Genomic DNA, 25,089 nt, shown 5'->3' with positions numbered 1-25,089 from the left:
CGGTGTGTGAAGGTGCGAGTGGAAATTAATTCATAGTTGTAGTGTTAAGACGCTGAAGGCTAGCAGAAGGAGGTCCTTAAGGTGGCCACGTGAACCATTGCCATTAAGGAAATCTCAGGAAAGTCTCAGACGCTTTAATTCTTCTCAGTGTTGATGTTGCAACCGCTTACAGATCATCGCTGTCTGTCAAAACTTTGCTCCGCCCTCGTTATGACGTTTCATGCTGCTCATTTTAACCCTGTAGGCTCTGGTGATCTTGCTTTTCTGTTTCGTCTCACTCACTTTGAGGTGTTTTTTGCCAATTGACTTACTAATATCGTGATCCGGAGGACGCCACAAGCTGCTCCTTGAGTAATATGTTACATATCCAGTGAGATATTAAGTTATTGAGGATTGAAGCTGGCTTTTGGTTCTCCTGACTAACACACGGGGACGATTACGCACTTTGAACTGGTGGTGAGGGCATGAAGCGGGGTGCACGAGCCTCTCCTGTCGGTGAGGGTTGCCTGTCATAGGGTGGAGGGTCTATAGAAATCCTCTGTCGTCGTTGTAGATCTAGCCGGCGCAACCATTCCATCTGGTGTGACGATCTGTTGCATCTGACCAGGCGTCAGGAGAGCGAGAACATCCTCGGCTGATCTCTCATCCGTTCATACGGCAGATTTTGAACACTTTTGTATTGTTTCCCTGCTCGTTTTAACCCCTGCCTTTGTCTTGACACTGTTTAATGATGTTGGAATTCTGGGAAATTCCCAGAAAAAAAGCTGTTGCCACATTTAACTCATCTTCATGCAGTCATTTTGAGCGTAATTAAGGTTTCAGTGGTGGTACATTCATCAATTTCCTAATTTTTTTGTAAGAAGCCACCGTATCCTGGTTTGTTCTTGAATATATATATAAATATATCTATATATATATAGAAATAAAGATTAAATATATATAAATGATATATTTAAGGAAAATGATCCCGATGTGCCTTCCCTACTTTTCTGTTCCTTCTTAACCAATTAGATTGCATAATTGGTTGAACGTTTCAGCCAAAGTCATGGAAGGACGTTTGAATAGGTTTTTTTTTTTTTCTTCATACCATGATTGAATGGCACAACGAAACTAATAAAATGCAAATGGACATTGTAATGAATTTTGATTTATTTTGTAACTGTGACGCCCTCCTGAGCTTACATGGACAGATTCCATGTCATAGGAGAATGCTTTCAGTTGAAGCAAGTCAACAGAGATGTATATTTATCTGTTTACTTGTAATCACTATGGGAGCTTTTAATTCAGACAAAAATTTTTAGCTACAGATGCCTCTAATAAATCTGTTTACTACTATGTATTTTTATTTTGGATTTTTAAATTTCTATGCAAATGCAAATGTATTTGTAAATAAACTTATGTATATTTCTGAGGAAATCTTGTGGTGTTTTTACTTGGGATTGCTTTTATTAGCCATTCAATTTTTTTTTTAGAAGAGGAAAACATGCACAAAAAACAATGTGAAAGCTATTTTCAATGTAATATCCTGACTGTTGTGTGTTATGTGTTATATGTATATGTACACTACCATTTAAGTTTGGAGTTGGTAAGATTTGTAATGTTTTTGAACCCTTTCATGCGTAAGTTTAAAATATTCTAACTGACCCCCCAGAGTGAGTGTTTTTAACCCTCTGGTGCTCTTTGGTCATTTTTGACCAAAAAATTTTGATTTTTTTACCTCATCAAAATGGTACGAAACTTGGTAAAGGTATTGGCACTTGCTATGTGAACACACACACACACACACACACACACACACACAAAAAATTATGGACATGATTCAAAAAGGTTAAATGGTCCTGGAAAAAAAAAGTCACACTTTTGCTCCTCGTGGTCAAAAATGACCACATTGGAAATGAATGGGAGACAAATTTAATTTAGTGAAAAGTTTTGGTACTGCGGCTAAACAAAATCTTACTGAAAGCTCAATTTTTGAGATATCAAGCTCAAATTTGGAACACAACTTGTTTAGATTTATGGCTTTGATTTTCTTTTAGTTTTAGAGTAAAACATGTTTTTTTAAATGTATATTTCATATAAAATAGTATTTTTGTGCATTTTTCATAACAATAAACATAAAATTCTGTAACTTCTAAGTTAACTTTTTAAAACTTTTTTTCACTTCAGCAATAATTTGCCAAGTGTCGTCTTTAAAAAGAGACCAAAAGGTCTGTGCTGTATTCAAAATTTATGACAGTTTAAACTGGAAATTTCATTTTCCGGTCTATGCTCAAAAAGTCAATAAATGGATTATAACTATAGCGTAAATATAATTTGGTACCATAAAATCCGTTAAAAATACAAAATATTAAATAAACATTATCGAACTAAAATTTCGAACTAAAAAATTGGTCATTTTTGATCGACAGGTGAAGAGCACCGGGGGTTACCGACCGTTATTGTTTCCATGGCGACGCATCATGCTTGTCACTTCACACACCGCAGCCACAAAAACACTGTATGACAGATGTCATTTTATTTCGTTTTTTCCTCTTTTATTCAAAATATTCTCAAACTTGCTCGCCATGTCATCAACTATCTGATATTCTGATTCTCAAATATTTGTAAGTGAGTGTGTTTTGTCGTTTAAAAACCTTTATAAATGATCTTGATCGACAACGTGAGATGGGCGCCGCCATCTTAGCCTGCGCCGCAGTTCAGAGGATCCTGTCAGTCGGATTTACAGCACGTGAATTCATCAGTTTCTCCCGAAATACATGTAAGTAAATAACCGGTGAACTGGGACAAGAATAGAGTAAACTTTATAGTTACTTACACTATGTGTATCTGATATGAATAAAACACGTATAGGCAAATTATATTTGAATGGATTGTTATCGCTGCTTCCATAGACATCAGTGTGTATTTTACAAACTCTAAATGTATTATTTTACTAGTGCTTATGTGTATTTAAATGTCTGAAACCTAAAATAAACATTATGTGCATAGTTGTGATAAAGCGCTGAGCTCGTCCGCCTCTGACTGCGCCAGCCTGTAAAAAAAAAAAAATTTGGGAAATTTGATTTTCCTACCTCCTTCTAGGAAATAACGTCCGCAACGCCACTCAAAGTGGGACATTTGACCTCTGAAGTCGGGGTACATATATATATATATATTTTCAGTCTATGCGATCAGACGCGTCATTTGACGTCACGTCCAAGATGTCTGCAAATCCTGTTTCTAATGAGCAAAAACGTAAAAACAAACTTTAACATTAGACATTAAGTTCGTGTAATAATACATTCGTTTTTGATTTTCGTCTTCTGTTTTCAAAGCGATTCTGATATTTTTATTCTGTTTTTGCCATAACTGACACAAAAACATGATATGCTCTCCTTGTGTTGTGGCGACATCACATGGTCAACATGTGAACGTGACGTGTGATTGACTGGAGCACACTGAGGTCTGAAGTGGGACATTTAAATTGGGATATTCCTATGTTCAACCTCGTCTGGAACGCAGCATGAATCCCATATGTGGGACCGTACCGCTCAAAAGGTGAAAGAAGTCTCTTCTGCTCACCAAGGCTGCATTTATTTGAACAAAAATATAGTAAAACAGTGATATTATGACATATTTTTACAATTTGAAATAGATGTTTTGTATTTGAATGCATTAGTTTACTCCTGTGATAACAAAACTGAATTTTCAGCATCATTACTCCAGTCTTCAGTCAGTGTCAATGTCCAGCTTTGTTCATTCATTTTGAATAACTATATGTACAGAAAGAGTTGCCAACTGTTTGCTTTTCTGATCATTTGCATGAATGTATTTACAAAGCCAAAAATCCTGTTCATCCACCTTTATGTCTCCACCCATTCAGTGGTTTCAGTAGTGAAATAACAATGGAAACTGCCTGATCCTTCAAGCTTCTAAATGAACATTTCCAGGATAGCAATATATGTAAATGCCATGTCACTACTGTGTCATTTGGCTAAATCCTGCTTTGAAAAGTAAGTGAATTAAAGATATGCTAGTCAAGTCAGTCACTTTTATTTATATAGCGCTTTATACAATACAGATGGTTTCAAAGCAGAGTAATAAAAAGGAAAATAATGAACAATGATGCAAACAGAATTCAGTTCTGCCATAAAGCAGCTCTAAAGAGACAAGTGTCATTGTTCAGCTGAAGTCAGTTCAGTACTGCTTTAGTCCAGTTTAATAACTGTACGATCAATGATGTTAAATTCAACTATAAAGCAGCTCTGCAGAAAAAAAGTGCTAAGGTGTGTAGTGTTAATGAAAACTAAAATTAAATAGAAAATGACCACAAATTAATTTTATGTTTGTTACATAGTAAATTAATTTTTTTTTAATATATTATAAAATATGTGTAAATATATTTATATATTATAATATACATTTATTATAAAATATATTTTTGATTATAAAATAAGATGGTATTATTTATTATAAAAAAACATTTAAATGTTAATTATTCATTTATTAATTGCAGTTGTAAAATACTAAAACAAACAAAAATAAATAAATAAAATAAGTGACTGAAAAATGCAACTAAAATTAAATAAAAAATGACCACAAATTCATTTTTTGTTACATAGTGAATATATTTTTTTATAATTCTTGATTTATATAATATATATTATAAGATATATTTATAGTGTGCAAATATATTTATCTATTATAGTAATAATATATTTATGAAGTATAATATACATTTTAGATAATAAAATAAAAAACATGTTTTTTTATTTATTGTAAAAACATTTAAATTATTAGATAAATTAATTATTTTATAATATTAATTGTAGTTGTAAAATACGAAAAATAAAATAAACTAAATGATTGAAAAATTAAACTAAAATTAAATAGAAAATGACCACAAATTAATTTTATTTTTGTTACATAGTAAATTAAAATGTTTTTTAATATATTATAAAATATGTGTAAATATATTTATATATTATGATATACATATATTATAAAATATATTTTTGATTATAAAATAAGATGGTATTATTTATTCTAAAAAAACATGTAAATGTTAATTATTCATTTATTAATTGCAGTTGTAAAATACTAAAACAAACAAACAAACAAACAAAAATAAATAAATAAATAAAATAAGTGACTGAAAAATGCAACTAAAATTAAATAAAAAATGACCACAAATTCATTTTTTGTTACATAGTGAATATATTTTTTATAATTCTTGATATATATAATATATATTATAAAATATATTTATAGTGTGCAAATATATTTATCTATTATAGTAATAATATATTTATGAAGTATAATATACATTTTAGATAATAAAATAAAAAATAACATGTTTTTTTATTTATTATAAAAGCATTTAAATTATTAGATAAATTAATTAATTTTATAATATTAATTATAGTTGTAAAATATGAAAAATAAAATAAACTAAATGATTGAAAAATTAAACTAAAATTGAATAGAAAATGACCACAAATTAATTTTAGTTTTTTTTTTACATAGTGAATTATAATATTTTTATATTATACAATATATATTTATATTGTGTTAATATATATAATAAAATATTTTTTAATTCATTAATTTTATAATATTTATAAAATGCTCAAAAGGCTGAAAGTAAAATTAAATAGAAAATTACCACAAATTAATTTTAGTTTTTTTACATAGTGAATTATAATATTTTTATATGATACAATATATATTTATATTGTATTAATATATATAATAAAATATTTTTTAATTCATTAATTTTATAATATTTATAAAATGCTCAAAAGGCTGAAAGTAAAATTAAATAGAAAATTACCACAAATTAATTTTAGTTTGCTACATAGATAGTGAATTATAATGTTTATAATATATGAAAAAATATATTTATAGTGTGCAAATATATTTATAAGTTATAATAATAATAATAATTGTATAATGTAATAGAAATTAGAAAAATAAATTACCCCTTGTAGTTCACTGAAAATGCTCCTAAATCATGCACTGTGCATTGTCCGTATTGGTTATATTTTCCATCATATGACATATACTATAATTTTAAAGTATTCTACAGACTAGCCACATGCTATTTTCAAAAACAAACACGGCAGGCAATAGGACCCAGATGTGCACAGACAACAGAAGCGCATTCACCATCAGAAAAAAATGAAAATGTCCCTCCACACCCTGAAGGCTGGGAGGAGAAACGTTCAGCTGCATTCCTGTTCTCTCCTAGTAAACCAGCGATTGGACTGGCTCTGAACTGGGTGAGTGTGGTTAACAACACATCCTTGAAGTATTTCGTACAGTCAGTATGTGAGTTTTCACCCTTCAGTTTGTTTCAGACATCACATTGGAGGGGGTGTGAACATCAACAGCACTCACAAGCGCTCGGAGAGAAGGTCCTGCCATTGACAGGTAGCCTGCAGAACCGTTTTCTTTCCATCTATGTCTCTGTTACGTACCCTCTCTCGCTCTGTAACTTGCTTTCTTCCTGTTTATTTTTTAGTTTCACTGTCATCTGAGTTTAACGTACAACTTTTTTGTCATTTTGGCATTGTAAACAAAGGCTGTGTAGGGAGGATGTGACCTTATTTGACAGCACTTGGTGCATTGAGTCCTTAAGTAATGCTACTTTTCTCTCTAGTAACCTACCTGAAGCTCTCTTACGTAACTTAATACACGATGTTTGTGGACATTGTAAAAAGATGTTTTGTTTAAGCTTGTCTGTTGTCTAGGCTTTCAGGAAGCCAGATATCTGCTAGCTCACTCTCACGTGTTTGCATTTACTGGAGGTGATTTGAATGAACTGTAGATGTATGTATTATTTCCATATACCTGTTTATTTGCCTGTTATATTTATAGCCTATATAGTTTCGACTTTAATCTTTTGGCTCAGTTTTAAAATTGTTTAATCTTTATAGACACTCTTTATAGCCACTTTCCACAAATGGCTCAAGATTGTTTTTTTTGCTGTTGTTGTTGTGAAAACTATTAGAAATGTTTTATTAACTATAAAATGATATAAAATTAACCTTACATGAAAAGTAGCTTGTGCAAATGTCGGTATACCTCCTTTAAAATTCTGATTTTGTCCTCAGAGGTCTTGACTTTTTCAACTATATCTAAAAGTCACACAACTATGTCATAATTTTTCAGATTTTTTTATCAATATGCACTTCATTTGTAAAAAAACAAAAAACAAAACAATTTTTAAGTATTTTTTATGACCCAGTACTGATTTTTTTAAAAATTGGATAAATTTTAAATAAAATAAATGTATTTTTATATATTAAAACAGAATATATTGTTAATATATAAATAATAAATAAATATCTTATTATATTTATTATTATAATATTTAATAATATTTTAGCTTATATAGTTTTAATAATAATATTATTATAATAATTAATCATAATATTAAAGTTTCAGGCCCTTTTTTGTACTCAACTCTTGGAAAATGCTGACTATTATGAAATATAGATTAACATTAAGAACACAGTGAGATACTTCTAAAAGAAAAAGAAAAACAGATATACTCTCTCATGGGTTACAGTTCCACAGGGACACCATGACGTCCCAGAAGGAACCAAAAGAGGGATCTTCATCCCTGACTAAAGTGACAGGGCCCAGCTCCTGGTCCCGGGTCAGTTGTCCCTGCTGTACCTCCAGCCACATAGAGCCTTTGGTTCTGATCCAGCTGGCTGAGAGCATCCAGCCCATCACCAAACAGTGGATCATGTCCGTGATATCTGCACCTGTGAAGACTGGAGGTGAGAACACTTTTTCATATTCACAATTTCACACACACAGAAACCTGTTGTCAGCGCTACCCTGTGCCTTAAAGGGGACCCATAATGCCCCTTTTACAATAAATAATATAAGTCTCTGGTGTCCCCAGAATGTCTGTGAAGTTTCAGCTCAAAATACCCCACAGATCATTTATTATAGCTTGTCAAATTTGCCCCTATTTGGGTGTGAGCAAAAACACAAACATTTTTGTTTGTGTCCCTTTAAATGCAAATGAGCTGCTGCTCCCAGCCGCTTTCCAAAAGAGGGCGGAGCTTTAACAGCTTGTGATTCGGTTGCTCAACAACAACAAAACTGGAGAATCTCACGCAGCCAAAATGACAATTGTCAGTAACGGTGTTCAGCCAGAGTCGGACACTTATGGAGAGACTCGGAAAGAAGTTACAACTTTTAGAATGTAACTGGATGTTTCTGAACGGTTAGTGGAAAAATTTATATAGTTGCTGTGGAGTTGATTCAACTCATCGACTAGCATGTGCCGTCATGTTAATCTTTTATGCAAATCCAGCGTTGAATTGACACTTGTTTGTGAAGCAGTCCGACGTAAAATGACGGCATGGTAACAACACTGTACTACAACAACTCTTCAACAGGAAGAAGCTTGTTGTAGTCCCTACCAGCCGTTTGTTGTAGTCCTTAAAAACGATTTCTGTAAAAGAAAATATCTCCTTTTGCATTGAACTTTGAACGTCGTAACTTTGCAGATGTTGTTTATTCTTAATCAGCAATGTTACACACTAACTAAAGTGAAAAAAGTGAAATCATAATCAACCACCCCTTTAATAAATTAGTTTCACGTCTGCAAAACTACATGATATTTCTCAGTATCGAGGTAGTAACATCACTGTTTTGGAAGCAGCTAAACTCAGACGCTGATGCCGAACAATGTTGAGAGACACAGACTCAATCAATCAATCAATCTCTCTCCAATAACAATGGTTTGCACATCAATGGTTTGAACCTCCATTACATACTCTAAAATGACGTTTCGGGACGAGAAATTAGTCCTAAACACAAGCGTTTTAAGGACAAAAAACCTGACAACCACACTACAAAACTAGTTTCTAATATTTCAATGGCCCTCCGTCAATTATTCCTTATATAATACAAAAATAAAAACTTTTAAAACTCACTAACCTTTTTTCTTGTTGTTTAGGTGCTCAACTGTTAGTTCACCCCGGAGAGGACATGAAAGGGGACATGATAGTTGTGGCGGCTCCTCGATGTACCCTTCTTAGGGTGACTGAGGATCTTGGCCTCTGCAAAACCTACCATGATGGAAACATGACGGCCTTCTCCTTTGATGACCGCGACAACTTTTGCAACATTGGTGAGGACACAGTACACAATAAATGCATATTTCTACTATGCACTAAAAGTATGTTCTTCACTGTGGTGAATACTTTTAACTATTTTGTTTTGGTAACATTTTACAGTATCTGTGTTAGCATGTAAACTTTAACGTCTGGCTAATGTTATTACCAAAGATTCATTGGTATTTTATTCTTTCTGCAGATGACATGCAGAAGTTCCTGACGCTGGCAGAGAGGCAGTACATCATCAAATATCAAATGGATTCCATGAGAGCCATGGAGGACCAGCGTATCCCAGGAATCCCAACAGCCAAGGGAAAGTTGAAAGCCAGAGAGAGCATCTGTAAGTATGTGCACAGTTAAATCAACTCTGCTCAGAGTACATATGGCCCCTCTCTAAATAGTGTTAAAATAACACTGAAGCAGAATTAAAGTTAATGAGAAGATAATTAAGCAATTAATTATGTGACGATTGTGCATTAGTGATGAACACCTGCTGTTAACAAGCAGAATCACTGAAGAAAAGACAAACACAAGAACTACAACTAACTTCAGTCACAGCCTTATTAATTGCTTAATTATCTCATTAACTTTAACTCTTTGTCAGTGTTACTTTAACACTATTTAGAGAGGGACCATATGTACTCTGAGCAGAGTTGTTTTAACTCTGGGAATTTTACTGTGTGTATGTGCATGAGTATGTATATTTTTCACCTTTTTGGAATGATAAAATGTAAGACCTTTTTGCATAAAATACGATTAAAAATGTAAAGATAATCAAGTGGCTGTGTAGTATAGGCCTACAACATCCCACAATGATGTACACACAACTTGACCATGCATGTAATGAATTATCGAGAAACTGTATCAACTGTGGCTGCGTCCAAAATCGCACACTCTCTTCTTGAGTAGGTACATATTTTGAATAAGTACTTGGCGAGCACTAAAAAAGTATGTTCTATAAAGTATGAATGTGTGTAGTACGAATGTAGTCCAGATGTACTACATTTGTCATGTTGTCATTATCACGTGACCTACCAGCGTCAGTTGCGTCGCTTCACCGCCATTTACAAATAATTTCCCATGACCTCATGGAATAGTAAAGTGTCCATCATATGCACACTTAAGAATCTCGCCACAAGTAGTAGGTCATTGGGTACTTTGTGCATACTCTTTTATGAGAACTGTGAATTCTGACATCTTTTGTCACATTTTGTTTTTCGCCTACTATATAGTAGGGAAGTATGCGATTTCTGCAGCCTGTGATTGACTCGGACTGCCAAAAATCTGACTGTTATTTGATCGGACTGTATTGTTTCGCATACTTTACTTAAAACAGCATACATTATACAGTGTATAGTAGTAAACAGTATGCTAGTTTTCTATTCATAGCATGCAGTTCCATGAGTAGCCAATAGGCTGCACTCTCCTCTCTCTCTGAACTGCTTAGTCACTGCATGCAGCTTAGATTCACAATGCTATGCCCCCTTCATCCATTCTATCTGTCTGTCTGTCCGTCCGTCCGTCCATCCATCCATCCATCCCTCTCTTTCTCTGTGCTGCAGTACAGAAGCTGGAGAAAGCAGGCGTGATCCGTAACGTCACTCCCCTACATGAGCAGAAGCTTCTGACAGCTCTGGGAAAGCAGTGGTACTCTCAGAAGAGTCTGTGGGGGCAGCCTTTAGGTACAAACACACATTCACATGACATAACTAATTAGACATTTATTATGCATTCTTTTTCTACCCATCCAGTATTTAAATTAAACACAATTACCTTTTGTTCAGGACCATTTAATCCATTTTAATGAGCATCATGGCGGCACTAATAAAATGAAGTCATTTGACTAAAGCTCATAAATGTATTATATAATTTTATACATACTAATGAATATGCAAATATCAAAATGAAGTAATAATAATATAGTATAACTTTTCATATTTTAGGTATTTTAGTATGTGTAATATTTGCTTGTATTTACATACACTGTTATGGTGCAAAGCCATGGGATGCTTAGATTAACTTAAGCTTCTTAATTTTAGCTTTGGTTGTAGTTAACTTAATATTGTATTTTAATTCAAAATGGAAATAATTTTATTATTGTAACACTAATAATTCATTCTTTCTCTCTACAGACTCCATCCATGCTTATTTTGGTGGCACTATAGCCTATTATTTTAGCTTCTTGGACTTCTACACTTTGTCGTTGTTTCCTCCAGCCATTCTGGGCCTCTTCATCACCTTTTTCCTCCCAAGTGCCAACTTCTCCAGTGGAAACAAAACTGACAGCGAGCCGACACCACCAAAGGACGATGATGACCAGCCTTCAGTCAGCTCCTACATGGTGCAGGCAGTCTTCAGCATGCTGTGGTCCACAATATTCATGGAGCTGTGGAAGAGGAGGAGCGCGTCTTTATCCTATCGCTGGGGCACTTTCAATTTAGCCGAACAATTCCAAGAGCCCCGACCGGGTTTCCATGGAGAACTCGGCACCAATCCGGTCACAGGCAGACTGGAGCCGCTGTTTCCCGAATGGAAGAGGAGGCTTAGGATGGGTCTGGTGTCAGTGCCCGTGGTTGGGGTGTTTTTGGGTCTGGTGGTCATGGGGATGGCAGGTTTCTATTTCTGTGAGCGTCTAGTCTCAAACTGGCACAAAGGATCTGGATCATACTTCACGGCAATCTTGCTATACCTCCCTTCTATAGCCCATATTGTCTACACCAATGTGCTGGGGAATATATATCGTAACGTGGCCCTGCGGCTAACAGAATCAGGTAATCAGGATTAGGGAAAACAACAGGATTATGTACTGTATGTTGAGAGACACAAAACTACTCAATAATTGTCAATCATCCCAATAAACCATGGTGTATATCTATTTATCTATATAAAATAAATTATAATATAAATGTGTTATACTGATGAGATCTTATTTTCATATTTAGCAAAATATTAAAATATGCTATCAATAGTATATCATAAATAGACTATAGAAAATATTGGACACCAGTGACTGTTAGAGTAAATATTCTGTAAATAAAGAAATTATATATATATATATATATATATATATATATATTCTGTACATGTATAATATAATAATACAATATATTTGTATTATTTACAAATATTCAGTAAATAGTAAAAATTATATATATATATATATATATATATATATATATATATATATATATATTCATAATAAATTATAATATAAATATTATATACTGATGATGTGACAAAAATAATATATAAGAAAATAAACAAAAATTAAATTATAGGAAATAGAAAACAAAACATTCTCACTCCTTTCAGAAATTATGGGGATATTTTGACTGTCATATCACCAAAGTAATATGTAAAAAAAAAGAATGTTATATATATATATATATATATATATATATATATATATATACATACAGGTGCTGGTCATATAATTAGAATATCGTGAAAAAGTTCATTTTTTTTTATTGTAAATTATTTTTAAAAATGAAACTTTCATATATTCTAGATTCCCTACATGTAAAGTAAAACATTTCAAAAGTTTTTTTTTTTTTAATTTTGATGATTAGAGCGTACAGCTCATGAAATTCCAAAATCCAGTATCTCAAAATATTAGAATATTTCCTAAGATCAATCAAAAAATGGATTTTCAAAAGTTCAAAACTTTCAAAAGAAGTTCAAGTTCTTTAAAGTACGTTCATTTGTGCACTCAAATCTTGGTCGGCAGCACATAATACAGCAAATGACTTGCTCCTACCACAAATTACAGCATCAGTGAAGTATGGCATGGAAGTGATCAGCCTGTGGCACTGCTGAGGCACTATTGAGCCTTCAGATCATCTGTATATTGTTGGATCGACTGTTTCTCATCTTTCTCTAGAAAATATCCCATAGATTCAGGGGTCAGGCATGTTGGCTGGCCAATAAAGCAAGTAAAGCAAGTAAGTGGTTTTTGCACTGTGGGCAGGTGCTAAAGTCCTGCGGGAAAAGGAAATCAGCATCTCCATAAAGCTTGTCAGCAGATGGAAGCATAAAGTGCTCCAAAATCTCCTGGAAGATGGCTGCATTGACTTTGCACTTGATAAAACACAATGGACCAACACCAGCAGATGTCACGGCCCCCAAATCATTACTAACTTCAGAAACTTCACACTAGACTTCAAGCAGCTTGGATTCTGTGCCTCTCCAGTCTTCCTTCAGACTCTGGGACCATGATTTCAACATGAAATGCAAAATTTACTTTTATCTGAAAAGAGGACTTTCGACCACTGTTCACTGTCCAGTTCTTTTTCTCCTTAGCCCAGGTAAGATGCTTCTGACGTTGTTTCTGTTTCAGAAGTGGCTTGGTAGTCCTTTTCCTGAAGATGTCTGAGTGTGGTGACTCTTGATGCACTGACTCCGGCTTCATTTGACTCATTGTGAAGCTCTCCTAAGTGTTTGAACCAGCTTTACTTGACAGTATTCTCAAGCTTGTGGTCATCCCTGTTGCTTGTGCACCTTTGCCTACCCAATTTCTTCCTTCTAGTCAACTTTGCATTTAATATGCTTTGATACATCACTCTGTAAACAGCCACCACATTCAGTAATGACCATCTGTGACTTACTCTCTTTGTGGAGGGTGTCAATGATTGTCTCCTGGACCATTGCCAAGTCAGCAGTCTTCCCCATTAGTGTGGTTTCAAAGAACAAGAGATACCTGGAATTTATACTGTAGGGATGGTCATTTAATGAAACTCAAATGTAAATATTCTAATATTTTGAGATACTGGATTTTGGACTTTCATTAGCTGTACGCTCTAATCAACAAATTAAAAAAAATAAACTTTTGAAATGTTTTACTTTACATGTAGGGAATCTAGTATAAATGAAAGTTTCATTTTTTAAAATAATTTACAATAAGAAAATGAACTTTTTCACGATATTCTAATTATATGACCAGCACCTGTATATATACACACACACATATATACATATATATAATTGTTATACATAATAAATTATTATATTATAAATTATAATTTAAATATGATATACTGATGACGTCATATTTTCTGTGACTTTTTAGTAAATATTCTTTGTATTAAAATAAAATAATACAAAAATATAAGAAAATTAAGTTTTAGCAAATAGAAAAAAATGACTCTCTCTCATTTCAGAAAATCATAGGGAGGAATCATCTTTTGACTATCATCATACGACCAAAGTCCTCGTGGTGAGTTTTATAGTTCTCTATCATATCCACTTGATCTTCTTTTTTCCACCTCCCCGTCTTTATCTCCTTCATTCTCTTAAATGTAAAAGGACCTGTTAGTCTGTACATCATTGCAGATGTTATACCTCAAAGATCTCAAGCATATTTTAAATGCTGAGAGCTGTGTATGTCCAGACCAGAATTTTCTGTAGGACTAAATGAAAATGTCCCATTTGCCTTATCTGTCTCTCTTTCTCATTCAGTTCACCTTTTTCAATAACTTTGCTGTGCTATTCCACATTGCCTTCTTCAAGGAGGACATGCCTCTACTGCGCAAGGTGAGAATTTCCTTACTCTTCCATACAATCTTAACAACACTTCTTAACACAATACCCTTGATTTCATCCACAGAGACTGGCCTCTCTTCTGATCGTGACCCAAGTAGTGAATCAGTTCACTGAGGTGGTGGTTCCTTTCCTGGTGGACCGTTTCCTCACATCTGGAGACAGGAACCTGAAGGAAGATGATCCAGAGGTGGACCGTCTCCAGGCTCAGGGCAGCCTGCCAGCTTTCCCAGTGAGTAGCAATCAAATATGCTCAAATATGAAGAATACAAGAATTGTATTTTCCTTAAATTCTCAATCTTGTTCCTCTTAAGGGGCTGTTTGCGGAGTACATCGAGCTGCTTGTTCAGTTTGGCTACTTGAGTCTTTTCTCTTGCGTCTATCCTCTCACTGCCCCTCTGTTACTGCTCAACAACCTCACAGAGATCCGCACAGATGCCTACAAGCTCTGCAAGCTCTTCAACAAGCCCTTTTCTGCCCCTGTGGCCAACATGGGAGTATGGCAGGTCAGAAATCTGTACTTCACGTAAGGATGTTTTAAATGATACTGCGACTCCTAACGTGTGTCTTTGTCTTGTTTTACAGCCGGCGTTTGAGGTGCTGAGCTTCATCTCGGTCATGTCTAACTGCTGGCTGTTGCTTCTGTCCCCACGTGTGAGGGAATTCACACAGGAAGCCGGCCTCAGCACCAACAAAGTTCTAGTCATTGCCGTCATTGTGGAGGTTAGAGAAGATTTTGGTACAGCCTCGAAAAGAGTCAAAGGAATAATTCATCCAAAAATGAAAATAGTGACCACAAGCTCCAAAAAGGACAAAAAAGTTCAAATTTCATTGAATTTGCCTTTTGTGTACCACATACGGGTTTGGAATAGTGTTGTCAAAAATAGCGATATTTCAATATGTACCGATACTGAAATATCTGAAACAGTTCCAATATGTCTTTTCTGCAGTATCGATAAACTGATTCCCCGATACCAGCTGTGCACTGATTTCTTTTTCGTGGCCTATTGCGATTAAATGGTCAAATACATACAAAATTATGTCAAAATGCACCTCTTGCCGAGTATTCAGGTAAATACAAATACGTTATCTGTATGATGGTAGCCTATGACAGTTTTCCCTGTGGTATCGAAAATGGTATCGAATATCGATATTTTTCAAGGTGTCGTATCAAAGTGGAAATTCCAGTATCGTGACAACACTAGTTTGGAACGACACAAGGGTAAAAAGTGTGAGTTTTCATTTTTGGGTGAACTATATCTTTAAATGACTTTAACAGAAGGTATGTTGAAGTCATGTTGGAAAGAATGCATTTATGAGTTAAATGCACATGAACACGCAGACGGTATAGATATGGATGCACCTTCTCTAGTTGACCGTAAATTTGTTTAAATGAATTAAATTGGTGTTTTTTTCATAAGTTGCATGTACATAATACTACAGTATTATACAATTACTATATAATATATATTCAGTTTACAGAACCTTCATAAATTGAAAAGCAAAAACATGTGCAAGACAAAAATTTTTTATCATCATCTTGCTCTGATCAAAGTGATTTGAAAGCACCTGATGTCATAATTACGACTTCCCAACTTGTAAATACAAACTTCCCAGAAGGGCTTGAACGCTCCATAAGCAAGCTAGCATTTATCTGCAGTGAATTAGCTGGCTGCTGTTTGCACCATATCTCTTTGTGAATGAATTTTGTTTATTATGCTGTTTATGTCATCTAGCACGTCCTGATCATGGTGAAGATGATTTTGGCCTTCATGATCCCTGATGAACCGGATTGGCTCCGAATCAAGAGAGAGCAAATCGAGTATCACTCCATGCAAGCGCTTAAGAAACAGGTACCACTTTTGTTAACTGTTAGCATTTTAGCATGCTGCTACTTTGTTTAACAATATATATGACATTTCAAGTCTTTATCTATATACAAAGGTGAGAAAAGGTTTAGCAGTAAGTTATTACATTCACCATTATGCTAGTTTTAGCTGTTAGTATATAGTTAGCAATAAATGGTCTGTCATTTTCAGCAATCTGTTTCCCAATTTTAGTTAATAAAGCTGACAGAACGCTAATAATGCTATCTGTCTTTATTACTTTATGACTTGTTTCTAATGGCTCATGAAAACTAAAGGCCTTGTGTGATTTACCAGCCAGTTATTTTAAAATCTAATTTATGTTATGGACTGTTTACATAACCAAAAAAAAAAAATCATTAATTTTTCCCCCCCACAGAGGATCAAGAGCTCTCGTGTGGATGATAAACTCTCTCCAAAGGCCAAAATGGGAGAGTGACTAAGTGATCACTATTTCTATGGAGACAATCACAAAAAGGGAGGTACCATAAAGTCATATCACTTAGCCACTGTATATTTAGCCTGCTGATGTACCATATGGTACAGTTTTCCAAAGATAGCCTCTACAGTTTACAGGCTGTTTAAGCCCCAGTTAATAATTATTTGCGTCGGTGGTACCTTTTGAAAAATACTGAAAACAGATTGAGGTCAAGGAAGATAAAATTATGATAGTGGGTTAACATAGACCCCTATTGTGCTGTATTAATGATTTTTAAAATAGTTCTTCACAATCACTATGGTATAGCTCTTATTTTTTTTTCGTTGCTGTTGTTTTGTTTGTATATTTGTTTTTACAATTTTTTTTGTAAATATATTGTGACAATTTTAACTGTTTTTATCCTCGGTTGTATTTTACATTTAAAATATATAAATAACCACCCAATGCTTGCTTCACTGAATATGTCATGCACATGTATAGTGATATAAGTGGCCTTGAAGAAACTCATAAATATTCAAACAGCTTTAAACTGAGAAAAACATGTCATGTAATAAATGGCTTAAACCATACAAGAAGATCACTGTGGTCATGTACACAAATTCTTTGAGAAAAAAATACGACGACACAAGGCAGTTTAATCAGTTTTAATAAATAAATATAAAAATAAATTAATCTCATTGAGACAGTCATAGTTTTAGTAAGGGTCAATGGGACTATAGACAAACTAAAATCCAACTGTTGAGAAGTGATTACAGATGCTTTGAAGGATGGAGACCCATGTCAAATGAGTAACATCAAAGTAAGAAGAAAAGAAAATTCTGATTACAACAATATAGTGCACATCTGGCTTTATATCACTCTGCCATCCGATTGGTTCAGAAGGTTGTACTTACAAAACATCACAGGTCAGGATGGTTGTTCCTAGTTAAAACTTTGTATGGGAATGAATATTCAAATTTCACGTTACAGAGATGTAATAACTCTCGATATCTCTCGCCAAAGCACCTTTTACATTATTACATCTATTCTTGTGCATTTGGTCAAGCTTATTTGTGGTCCAAGATATTGCAAAAAAAAAAAAGGGGGGGGGTATTTGACATATGCATTTACATTGACTACAGTATGACTAAAAATAATTAATTCACCAGTGACAGATGTACTATATATAGCGCAGAAACTTACGAACATGTGAAGTGACTGAATAACTTTGACGTCCTTTAGAGTACCAAAGTAACAGTAACCACAGTCACACCTGCTATCTAGATGTTTATGTGATCATGTTTAGGCTGTTTAGGAGGTAAAAACAATAGTAACCGCTAGCTTCACTCATGCCATTGCAACATACAAAGGCTGGATTTTCTCAATGTACATTTTAAGCTAGGCTCAGCTACGCAATTTAGCGTTACGTTAGCAAACAGCTCTTCGAATGTATTTACAACTATGACACAAGATCTTTGTTGATCATCAAACTAGTGTCATAAAAGTCGCTACGTTCATTGAATAAGATCTAGAATGGAGGGATTGAAATGTTTGTATGTATACGGTGCAAGGGTCAAAATACAACATCATACCAATAGCATAACGTTCAAAAATTATATATACACTGTACATGAACAGAAATTTCAGAGCTTATCCCCATACAACATGTTAAAAATGCAACCAAAAGCAAATGATTAAACAAAAATAGATGTTCAATGTTATGTAATTAATCTCCCTCGCATATCTCCTTACGTAAAAGGAAAAAAAAAAGATGTCTTTGTCACCATCTTTCCAAAAAACCCTTGATAACTCTCTAATATTTGATAAAAGCTTCATAATATTTCCAAGAATTAGCAGTTTTAAAACAAACTCCAAAATACAGCTCCAGGAAGACCAGTCTTCTGTTTTTGTGTAATATTACATCCATTTCACAAAAAGTCTCTAGCTATAATCTCTCAGAATAATCTCTGGTAGAGCCCTCTTTTTGTTTTTTGAAAATATATCACAGATATACTTAGCATCTTTCCCTGGTCAGTCCCCAGCTCACAAAATGCTAATGCTATGTTCTCATTTAGCATGCTATCATAGCCATGCTCCCAAACTGTCACTGTCCACTGTATCAATGTGGCGAATTATTCTGCTTCCTGCCCCACTGCCTGACAGTGAAGCTACAAGCTAACATGCTAGCATGAGACAGTGGTGCGGGAACAACTTCAGCAATGCCACAGCATGCAACGTCTTCAAAGTTCTGTGAGTAAAGAACGTTACCTCACAGTCACCGGCAAAAACAAACCAAATGAATGACTAAAAACCTGTCAGGACTACTACACTGACTGGCGGCTAGTTCTTGAGCCTAAATGGCCTGTTGTGATTGTTCACCGTTTGTTCTTGTGTAGCCTATTTCTGTGTCACTGTGAAGCATGGTCTTCAGTCACTCGTTTAGTGATATGATTAAACTCATTGGTACTCTTAATGTGGTAAAGATATACAGTGCAAAATGACAAGTTATTGAATCAAAGCTTCTACGCTAGCAAGACATATGCTACTTCTAATAAAAGTCTCTGAGATAGCACAGAATATAGTGAGCAGTATCAGTAGATACAGGTGTTTGTATACACAGCATTGCCAAAAGGTTAAATGTCTTACAGGAAAGCAGCAATGAATGCTGGGTAGGGAAAGAAAATAAAGATATACAATTAGCAGATTGTGTGGGAAAGCACCTCTGAGGTTACAGTATGAGGTGAGTACACACTTTTTCTTTTAGTGTCTGAACAACTCTAGAAAGTTGCAGAGATTGGAGGGCTTCTAATGATGGAAGTTTGTTCTTTGATCTTGGGAGCAAAATCTCTACAAGACATGGCAGCAGTTATACTGTGCAAATGGGAGAAGCTTCTCTTTAGAGGTGGGCTGGATGTTGAAGGACAAGGCTTTCTCACAGAGTGGGAACTGCAGCAGACGTTCTCGCAAGTTCACATTCTTGACCTTGCTGGGATCGGCCCGAATAGCAGAGTCAGTACTTGTTTCCCTGGTTCCCTGGAGGCCTTTCTGAGGTTTAGGTTGTACCTCCTCAGTTTTCTCGACTTCAGCCGCAGTCTTACGCATCTCCACCCCATCAGGACCTAGGTCCACACAGTGGTTCCTTGGCAGGGACCTCGGGGAACCACAAGGGGTTGACACAACCCCAACCTCGAGCAGTCGAGATTTGGCTAGGGTATTATTGTTATTTTCTAGTGTGTACTGTGAAGGTTCACGCTGTCCCCAGCAGCACTGTACAACATCTAGTGTGGGAGCTGGTGGAGGTCCATCTATATTTGGATCTTGAATCTGTTCTCCTTCTTGCTCATCTAAAGAGAAGCTAGGGTGGGTTAAAACATCCTTGTCCCTTCCTCTTCCTGGTTGGTCTGTGTGGTTGTACTCTTCCACATGGGCTTCAGTCTTTGAGGAATTCTCTACCTGATGTTCCATGGTGCCAGAAGAGATGTTAGACACTAATTCTGAAGGATTCTTCTGCTCTTCTGTGCATTCCAACCCTTCATCAAGTTCCTCCTCCTCGGCCAGAGCTTCACAGTTTCCCATCACCTTACTTGACGGCCTCCCAGTTCTCATCTGAGTCTCTGATTGCAAAGATATTCTAGAAGGTGTCAACGATAGATCTGTCGAAGGACATGGATCCACTTTTCCAGATGCTGCCTCAAGCTCCACCTCATCCTGGTTCTGCTCCTTTTCATCATCCTCATCCTCTTCTTCTTCGCAGATCTGCTGTAAGGCTCCAAGGCTCTTGACAGTAGGTTGGTCTGGAGGTAGAGGGCGCAAACTGAGGCTCAAGCATGGAGCTGTGCTGCAAAAGTCACTGAAGGAGTTGTCATGGCGGTTAGGTTTGGGAGCCAGCAGGTCCCCAGATTCGCTCACACCACGTCGGACATAGCCGGAAGACAGAGAGCCGAGAGGTGCTAAGGGACCCAGAGGTGCTCCTCTTAGTGTATCAGTCTGGGGCACTTGGCTTCCCAAGTCCAGTGGTTCCGACATGGGTCTCCTGAAGAGGGAGGAAATAACAGTACTCAGTACAACGTATTAGGAACCTTTAGATATCAAGGGTTATGTGGTAAGATTAGGGGCTTTTGCACCGAATAGTTCTAGGAACTCAGTTATAGGAACTAGCCACTCAGAAGCGGCCGACAGTAGTGTCTTTAAGCACGGCATTTACAAACGCTATAAACCGGTGAATAGAGGATGCCGTGATCGGAGCTCTGTTTGTTGTGTGTCGTGGGTTTTGTGATAATGGAGATGGAAAGTAAATGGATAATCTTCGTGACTGAAAGAGCAAAAAGTGGGGCTAAGAGACGAAATCTCTTATGACAACTTTCAGCATTGCATATCATTGAGGTGGAGAAAAGAAGACAACCCTGCAGACAGCAGGTAAATGCTGTTATGGCGATTTTCATTGTTCATGAAGTAAATATGTTTACAGGACTTTATAAAAATGCTGGGTACACCAACATACACTCACGTCACTGATAGTTCCTATAGTGCTGGTTTAGACCCTACTCTGAAGTAGGAGCTAACTTAGTTCCCCTAAAAGGACTTCCTAAAACTAAAATCGTTCCTAGTTCCTGCAGTGCGAAGATGGCAACATCCGGGTAATTCAGTCAATAGTTCTAGGAACTATGAAAAGGTTCCTCCGGTGCGAAAGTCCCTTTTAGGTCTACCATAAAAAGATAACAAGACCTTCAGAGCTTCAAAATATGTTTAAGAGTACTGGGACCTACTGTGCATGTCTTTGTTCAGGAGTGAGACTTGACTGCTCTTGCTTTTCTCGAAGTAGTCGCTCTCCCAGCAAGTAGTACGTGGCTGTGATGTGGTTATATCGGTCAGCCTCCAAAGCTCTATGACACAAAATGTATTTGTATTATCAGATGTATTGTGGGACCAAAAGAAAGTATCTAAGAAGAATAAAGAGATACTCACTCTTGGATGGCATCTCGGTCAGCGATGCTGCCACTGGTCATGGCCTGGAGTATGAACTCATGCTCCTCGGGTAACAAACTGCGGTGAGAGGTAAGTGGGGCGGCTGTGTAACCGGCAGGCGAAGGGTCAACACCTTGCAACCAAGGGTGGCTCTCTATCTCTGTGAGAGATGCCCGCTTAGCAGGATCCCTCTGCAGCATTCGTGAAATCAAACTGAAAGGAAAAAATGAAAATAAAGAGGGAGAGAATGATGAGTTATTCCTTTTTTACCAGAGCAGAACGAGAACATCAGACATGACCTTCTGTGGGGGAAAGAAAGAAATAAGAAAAATCCCATCTTCTCAAATAGGCTTGATTTTGTCACCCCTCATCACACTTGCCTCCATCTCACTTCATTTCAGTCTCACTCTACTTGCAATTTTCATACTTTCCTTTTCTAGCAATCTTAATAAATATTCTCTGCCTGGTTGACAGACGATGATTGCACAGGCGCATCTTGCAGTCAGAGGAGACGGAATGAAAAGGAAATGCTTATCTTTCTGCTGATTAATATTCATGAGCACCTGCAGAGAATTGGTGCTTCAGTGAAGCGAACTGAAAGAATACGGAATTGGTTGGAACTCTTGCGATCCAAGCTTGCGTGCGTATGTGTGAATGCACTGCATCCAGCTTGTTTATTCAAGGCATTTGAGTGTTTTATTTCACTGCGGTACTGGCACACGTTCCTGCATCTCACATAGAGGACCAGCAGGGGGAGATGTTTTCCCTTTCAAAGTGTTTTTTATGTCTTTGAATGTTTGTGTGTGTTTATAATCCCACATGCTCCATTGCCCTTGAACATCAGCAGAGTCTCTTGATGTGTTTAACCTCAGGACCTTAAATAGCCGTGAGGAAAAAGGGTGGAAAAAAAGCAAACTACAGATCAACAGCAAGATGAAAGTCTGCCTAAAGACACAAGTGTTCTCCTCCTCTAAGAAAACTCTTCCCATTAAAGGGAGCTTTTGATTGCGGTGGAGATCATGTGACCCAGTCACTATGTTTGGCTGTGCAGTCAAGCCCAGATGTCTAACACACACTCGTACGCACACTCTTGCACAATTGACTGATTCAGACCTAAACTCAAGCCTGAGAGCTGTTGCTTTGGGGATGTTCTAACTACAAATAGCCTGGAATAAACCCACTTAAAAATAACTTCACTCTGACAAAAGGCAGCCTTGTGTAAAAATCTGGTCACTATAGAGCTGCGGTGAACACACTTAAAAGCAGGCTTGTGCGCCTTTCAGAAGTGAATCGAGAATGGTTTGTAAATTATAAATTCCTGGTAGTTTCCAAGTAGTTTAAACAGTTTTTTTCTGTGTGGTTTTGCTTGCATTAGATTACATTAGAAATCATCATTAGATGATTTTTTTAAGTGGCACCTATACAAATATATATTTAAATATTTTAAATAAAAACAATAATTATTAATACAAATATAATATTATATTATTATTATAAAGTTAAATGAAAAAATGTGGTTTTGAAAAAATCGGAAAAAGTCCTTTTTTCTTTTAATTATTTTGAAAATACTGGAATTAATTTAGTTATCATTTGAGAAAAACGTATTCTATATGAGGGAATAAATAGTCATAATTAGTCAAAATTAATCATGTAATTATGTATTGTTGCAAAGCCTTTCTGTGGCACGATTTCGATTCAAATTCAAATTCCAAATTCCAAATCATGCCCTACCCTTCTTAAGAACAGTACAATATTATGATTTGAAAAGTGTATTAAAGCTTAGTTAAAAAGTCAAGCATATCTAATCCAACCGGAATATCTAGTTAAAGCCCTTATGAAACAAAATGAGGGAGTTGTCTTGGCCTGTTACTCTCAGTATCCATCACCTGGCCCAAGGATGGAAATTCTGTGTGTCGGTCATAACTTGCTCCTAAATCTAACCCCCAGGAACCTTTACTCATTCAAAAACAGAGTCTGTTTGCTTAAGTGTGATTTAGAGAGCCACAAACTGCGATTGGCTGGTACAAGCGGGTGTAAACAGATAAAGTACAGTATGTTCAGATGGGCTTTGGTCTACACGTAGGTATGAAGTTTGGCGTGAAAGTGGTACAAACTGGAGTGCGAGGGAGTGGTGTTTGAGAGGCTACATCCTGCCAGTTCTCAGGGAAAAAAACACAACACAACACTGTGTTCCAGTGGCACAAGGCTGTCAATGACATCTTAAAACTAATCTATTTACTCAAACATGTTTTTGTGGGCATGCATCAGATCAGCATGGAAGTGGAAAGCTAAAGCTGTTCTTGGTAATACTGGTTTCCAGAAATAGTGAACTCTTAAATCGGAGAAAGCTGTATACAGTATTAGTTCATGTGTGCCTGAGGGAAATCAAAGCTCAGATGTCATACGTACTCTTTGCATTCTGGAGAGACGTGGCTGGGCACAGTGTAACGACAGTCCATGATCATGATGAGGGTCTCGCTGTCATTGGCCTCTTGAAAGGGTGGGTGTCCACACACTAGCATATAGAGGATCACACCCAGTGACCAGATATCTGAAAGACAGACAACAACAGACTTAATCTTAAATCTATTTGCCACATTTATTGGTTTTAAATATCGCAATCTGGGATTCAAAATGTACACAAAGTTTGGGAACCACTTGCAGAATCTGTGAAAATGTGAATAATTTTAACAAAATAAGAGAGATCATACAAAATGCATGTTATTTTTTATTTTGTACTGTCCTGAGTAAGTTATTTTATATAAAAGATGTTTACATATAATCCATAAGACAAAAAAAAATAGCTGAATTTATTAAAATTACCCCATTCAAAAGTATGTGAACCCTTGATTTTTAATACTGTGTGTGGTTACCTGATGATCCACTACTGTTTTTTTGTTTTGTGATGGTTGTTCATGAGTCTCTTGTTTGTCCTGAGCAGTTAAACTGAGCTCTGTTCTTCAGAAAATTCCTCCTGCAGATTCTTCAGTTTTCAAGCATTTTTGCATATTTGAATCCTTTCCAGCAGTGACTGTATGATTTTGAGATTCATCTTTTCAAACTGAGGACAACTGAGGGACTCAAACTCAACTATTAAAAAAGGTTCAAACATTCACTGATGCTCCAGAAGGAAACACGATGCATTAAGAGTCGGGGGGTGAAAACTTTTGAACAGGATGAAGAT

General features: G+C 35.9%; 3 protein-coding genes across 11 annotated transcripts in view; 2 read left to right on the top strand and 1 right to left on the bottom strand.

The window, feature by feature from the left end:
* The window catches only part of fa2h (fatty acid 2-hydroxylase), a 34,128-nt gene extending 32,712 nt beyond the window's left edge, over positions 1 to 1,416 (top strand). Inside the window, exon 7 of the mRNA XM_048158149.1 lies at positions 1 to 1,416. This exon is cut by the window's left edge and continues 448 nt beyond it. The gene's annotated coding sequence lies outside the window, so the exon portion shown is untranslated.
* A 1,152-nt stretch (positions 1,417 to 2,568) lies between these two features.
* Positions 2,569 to 17,533, top strand: ano10b (anoctamin 10b). Of its 8 annotated transcripts, none has more exons than XM_048157993.1 (16): positions 2,570 to 2,758; positions 6,105 to 6,260; positions 6,339 to 6,411; positions 6,732 to 6,810; positions 7,553 to 7,769; positions 8,963 to 9,136; positions 9,322 to 9,462; positions 10,685 to 10,804; positions 11,255 to 11,893; positions 14,279 to 14,334; positions 14,577 to 14,651; positions 14,725 to 14,889; positions 14,972 to 15,163; positions 15,243 to 15,380; positions 16,394 to 16,510; positions 16,902 to 17,533. In XM_048157993.1, the coding sequence occupies exons 5-16, from the start codon at positions 7,568 to 7,570 to the stop codon at positions 16,959 to 16,961; spliced, it is 2,079 nt and encodes a 692-aa protein (XP_048013950.1). In that variant the 5' UTR covers positions 2,570 to 2,758; positions 6,105 to 6,260; positions 6,339 to 6,411; positions 6,732 to 6,810; positions 7,553 to 7,567; the 3' UTR covers positions 16,962 to 17,533. The 8 variants fall into 8 exon arrangements, with proteins under 8 accessions (XP_048013951.1, XP_048013953.1, XP_048013950.1 ...); XM_048157995.1 differs by having other exon boundaries at positions 6,329 to 6,411; XM_048157994.1 differs by lacking the exon at positions 6,732 to 6,810 and having other exon boundaries at positions 2,569 to 2,758; positions 7,561 to 7,769.
* Positions 17,534 to 17,590: 57 nt separating this feature from the next.
* The window catches only part of snrkb (SNF related kinase b), a 32,798-nt gene continuing 25,299 nt past the window's right edge, over positions 17,591 to 25,089 (bottom strand). For both annotated transcript variants that reach the window (XM_048157988.1, XM_048157987.1), the window contains exons 3-6: positions 24,315 to 24,456; positions 21,906 to 22,118; positions 21,707 to 21,823; positions 17,591 to 20,973 (exon numbers count right to left, since the gene is read on the bottom strand). In XM_048157988.1, coding sequence (XP_048013945.1) covers positions 19,788 to 20,973; positions 21,707 to 21,823; positions 21,906 to 22,118; positions 24,315 to 24,456 — 1,658 coding nt within the window. In that variant the 3' untranslated portion in view covers positions 17,591 to 19,787. The remainder of the gene's footprint in view (positions 20,974 to 21,706; positions 21,824 to 21,905; positions 22,119 to 24,314; positions 24,457 to 25,089) is intronic.

This window comes from Megalobrama amblycephala, linkage group LG15 (genome assembly GCF_018812025.1).
Source record: "Megalobrama amblycephala isolate DHTTF-2021 linkage group LG15, ASM1881202v1, whole genome shotgun sequence".
Lineage (NCBI taxonomy): Eukaryota > Metazoa > Chordata > Actinopteri > Cypriniformes > Xenocyprididae > Megalobrama > Megalobrama amblycephala.
The sequence above is the reverse complement of the archived record's forward strand: the minus strand, read 5'-3'. Positions and strand labels throughout refer to the sequence as shown.

Coding starts and splice junctions, on each gene's coding strand:
- ano10b (XM_048157994.1), top strand. CDS start 7,568: ATGACGTCCCAGAAGGAACCAAAAGAGGGATCTTCATCCCTGACTAAA. Junction 7,770..8,962: donor TGCACCTGTGAAGACTGGAG/GTGAGAACACTT, acceptor CTTGTTGTTTAG/GTGCTCAACTGTTAGTTCAC. Junction 14,890..14,971: donor GCAGCCTGCCAGCTTTCCCA/GTGAGTAGCAAT, acceptor GTTCCTCTTAAG/GGGCTGTTTGCGGAGTACAT.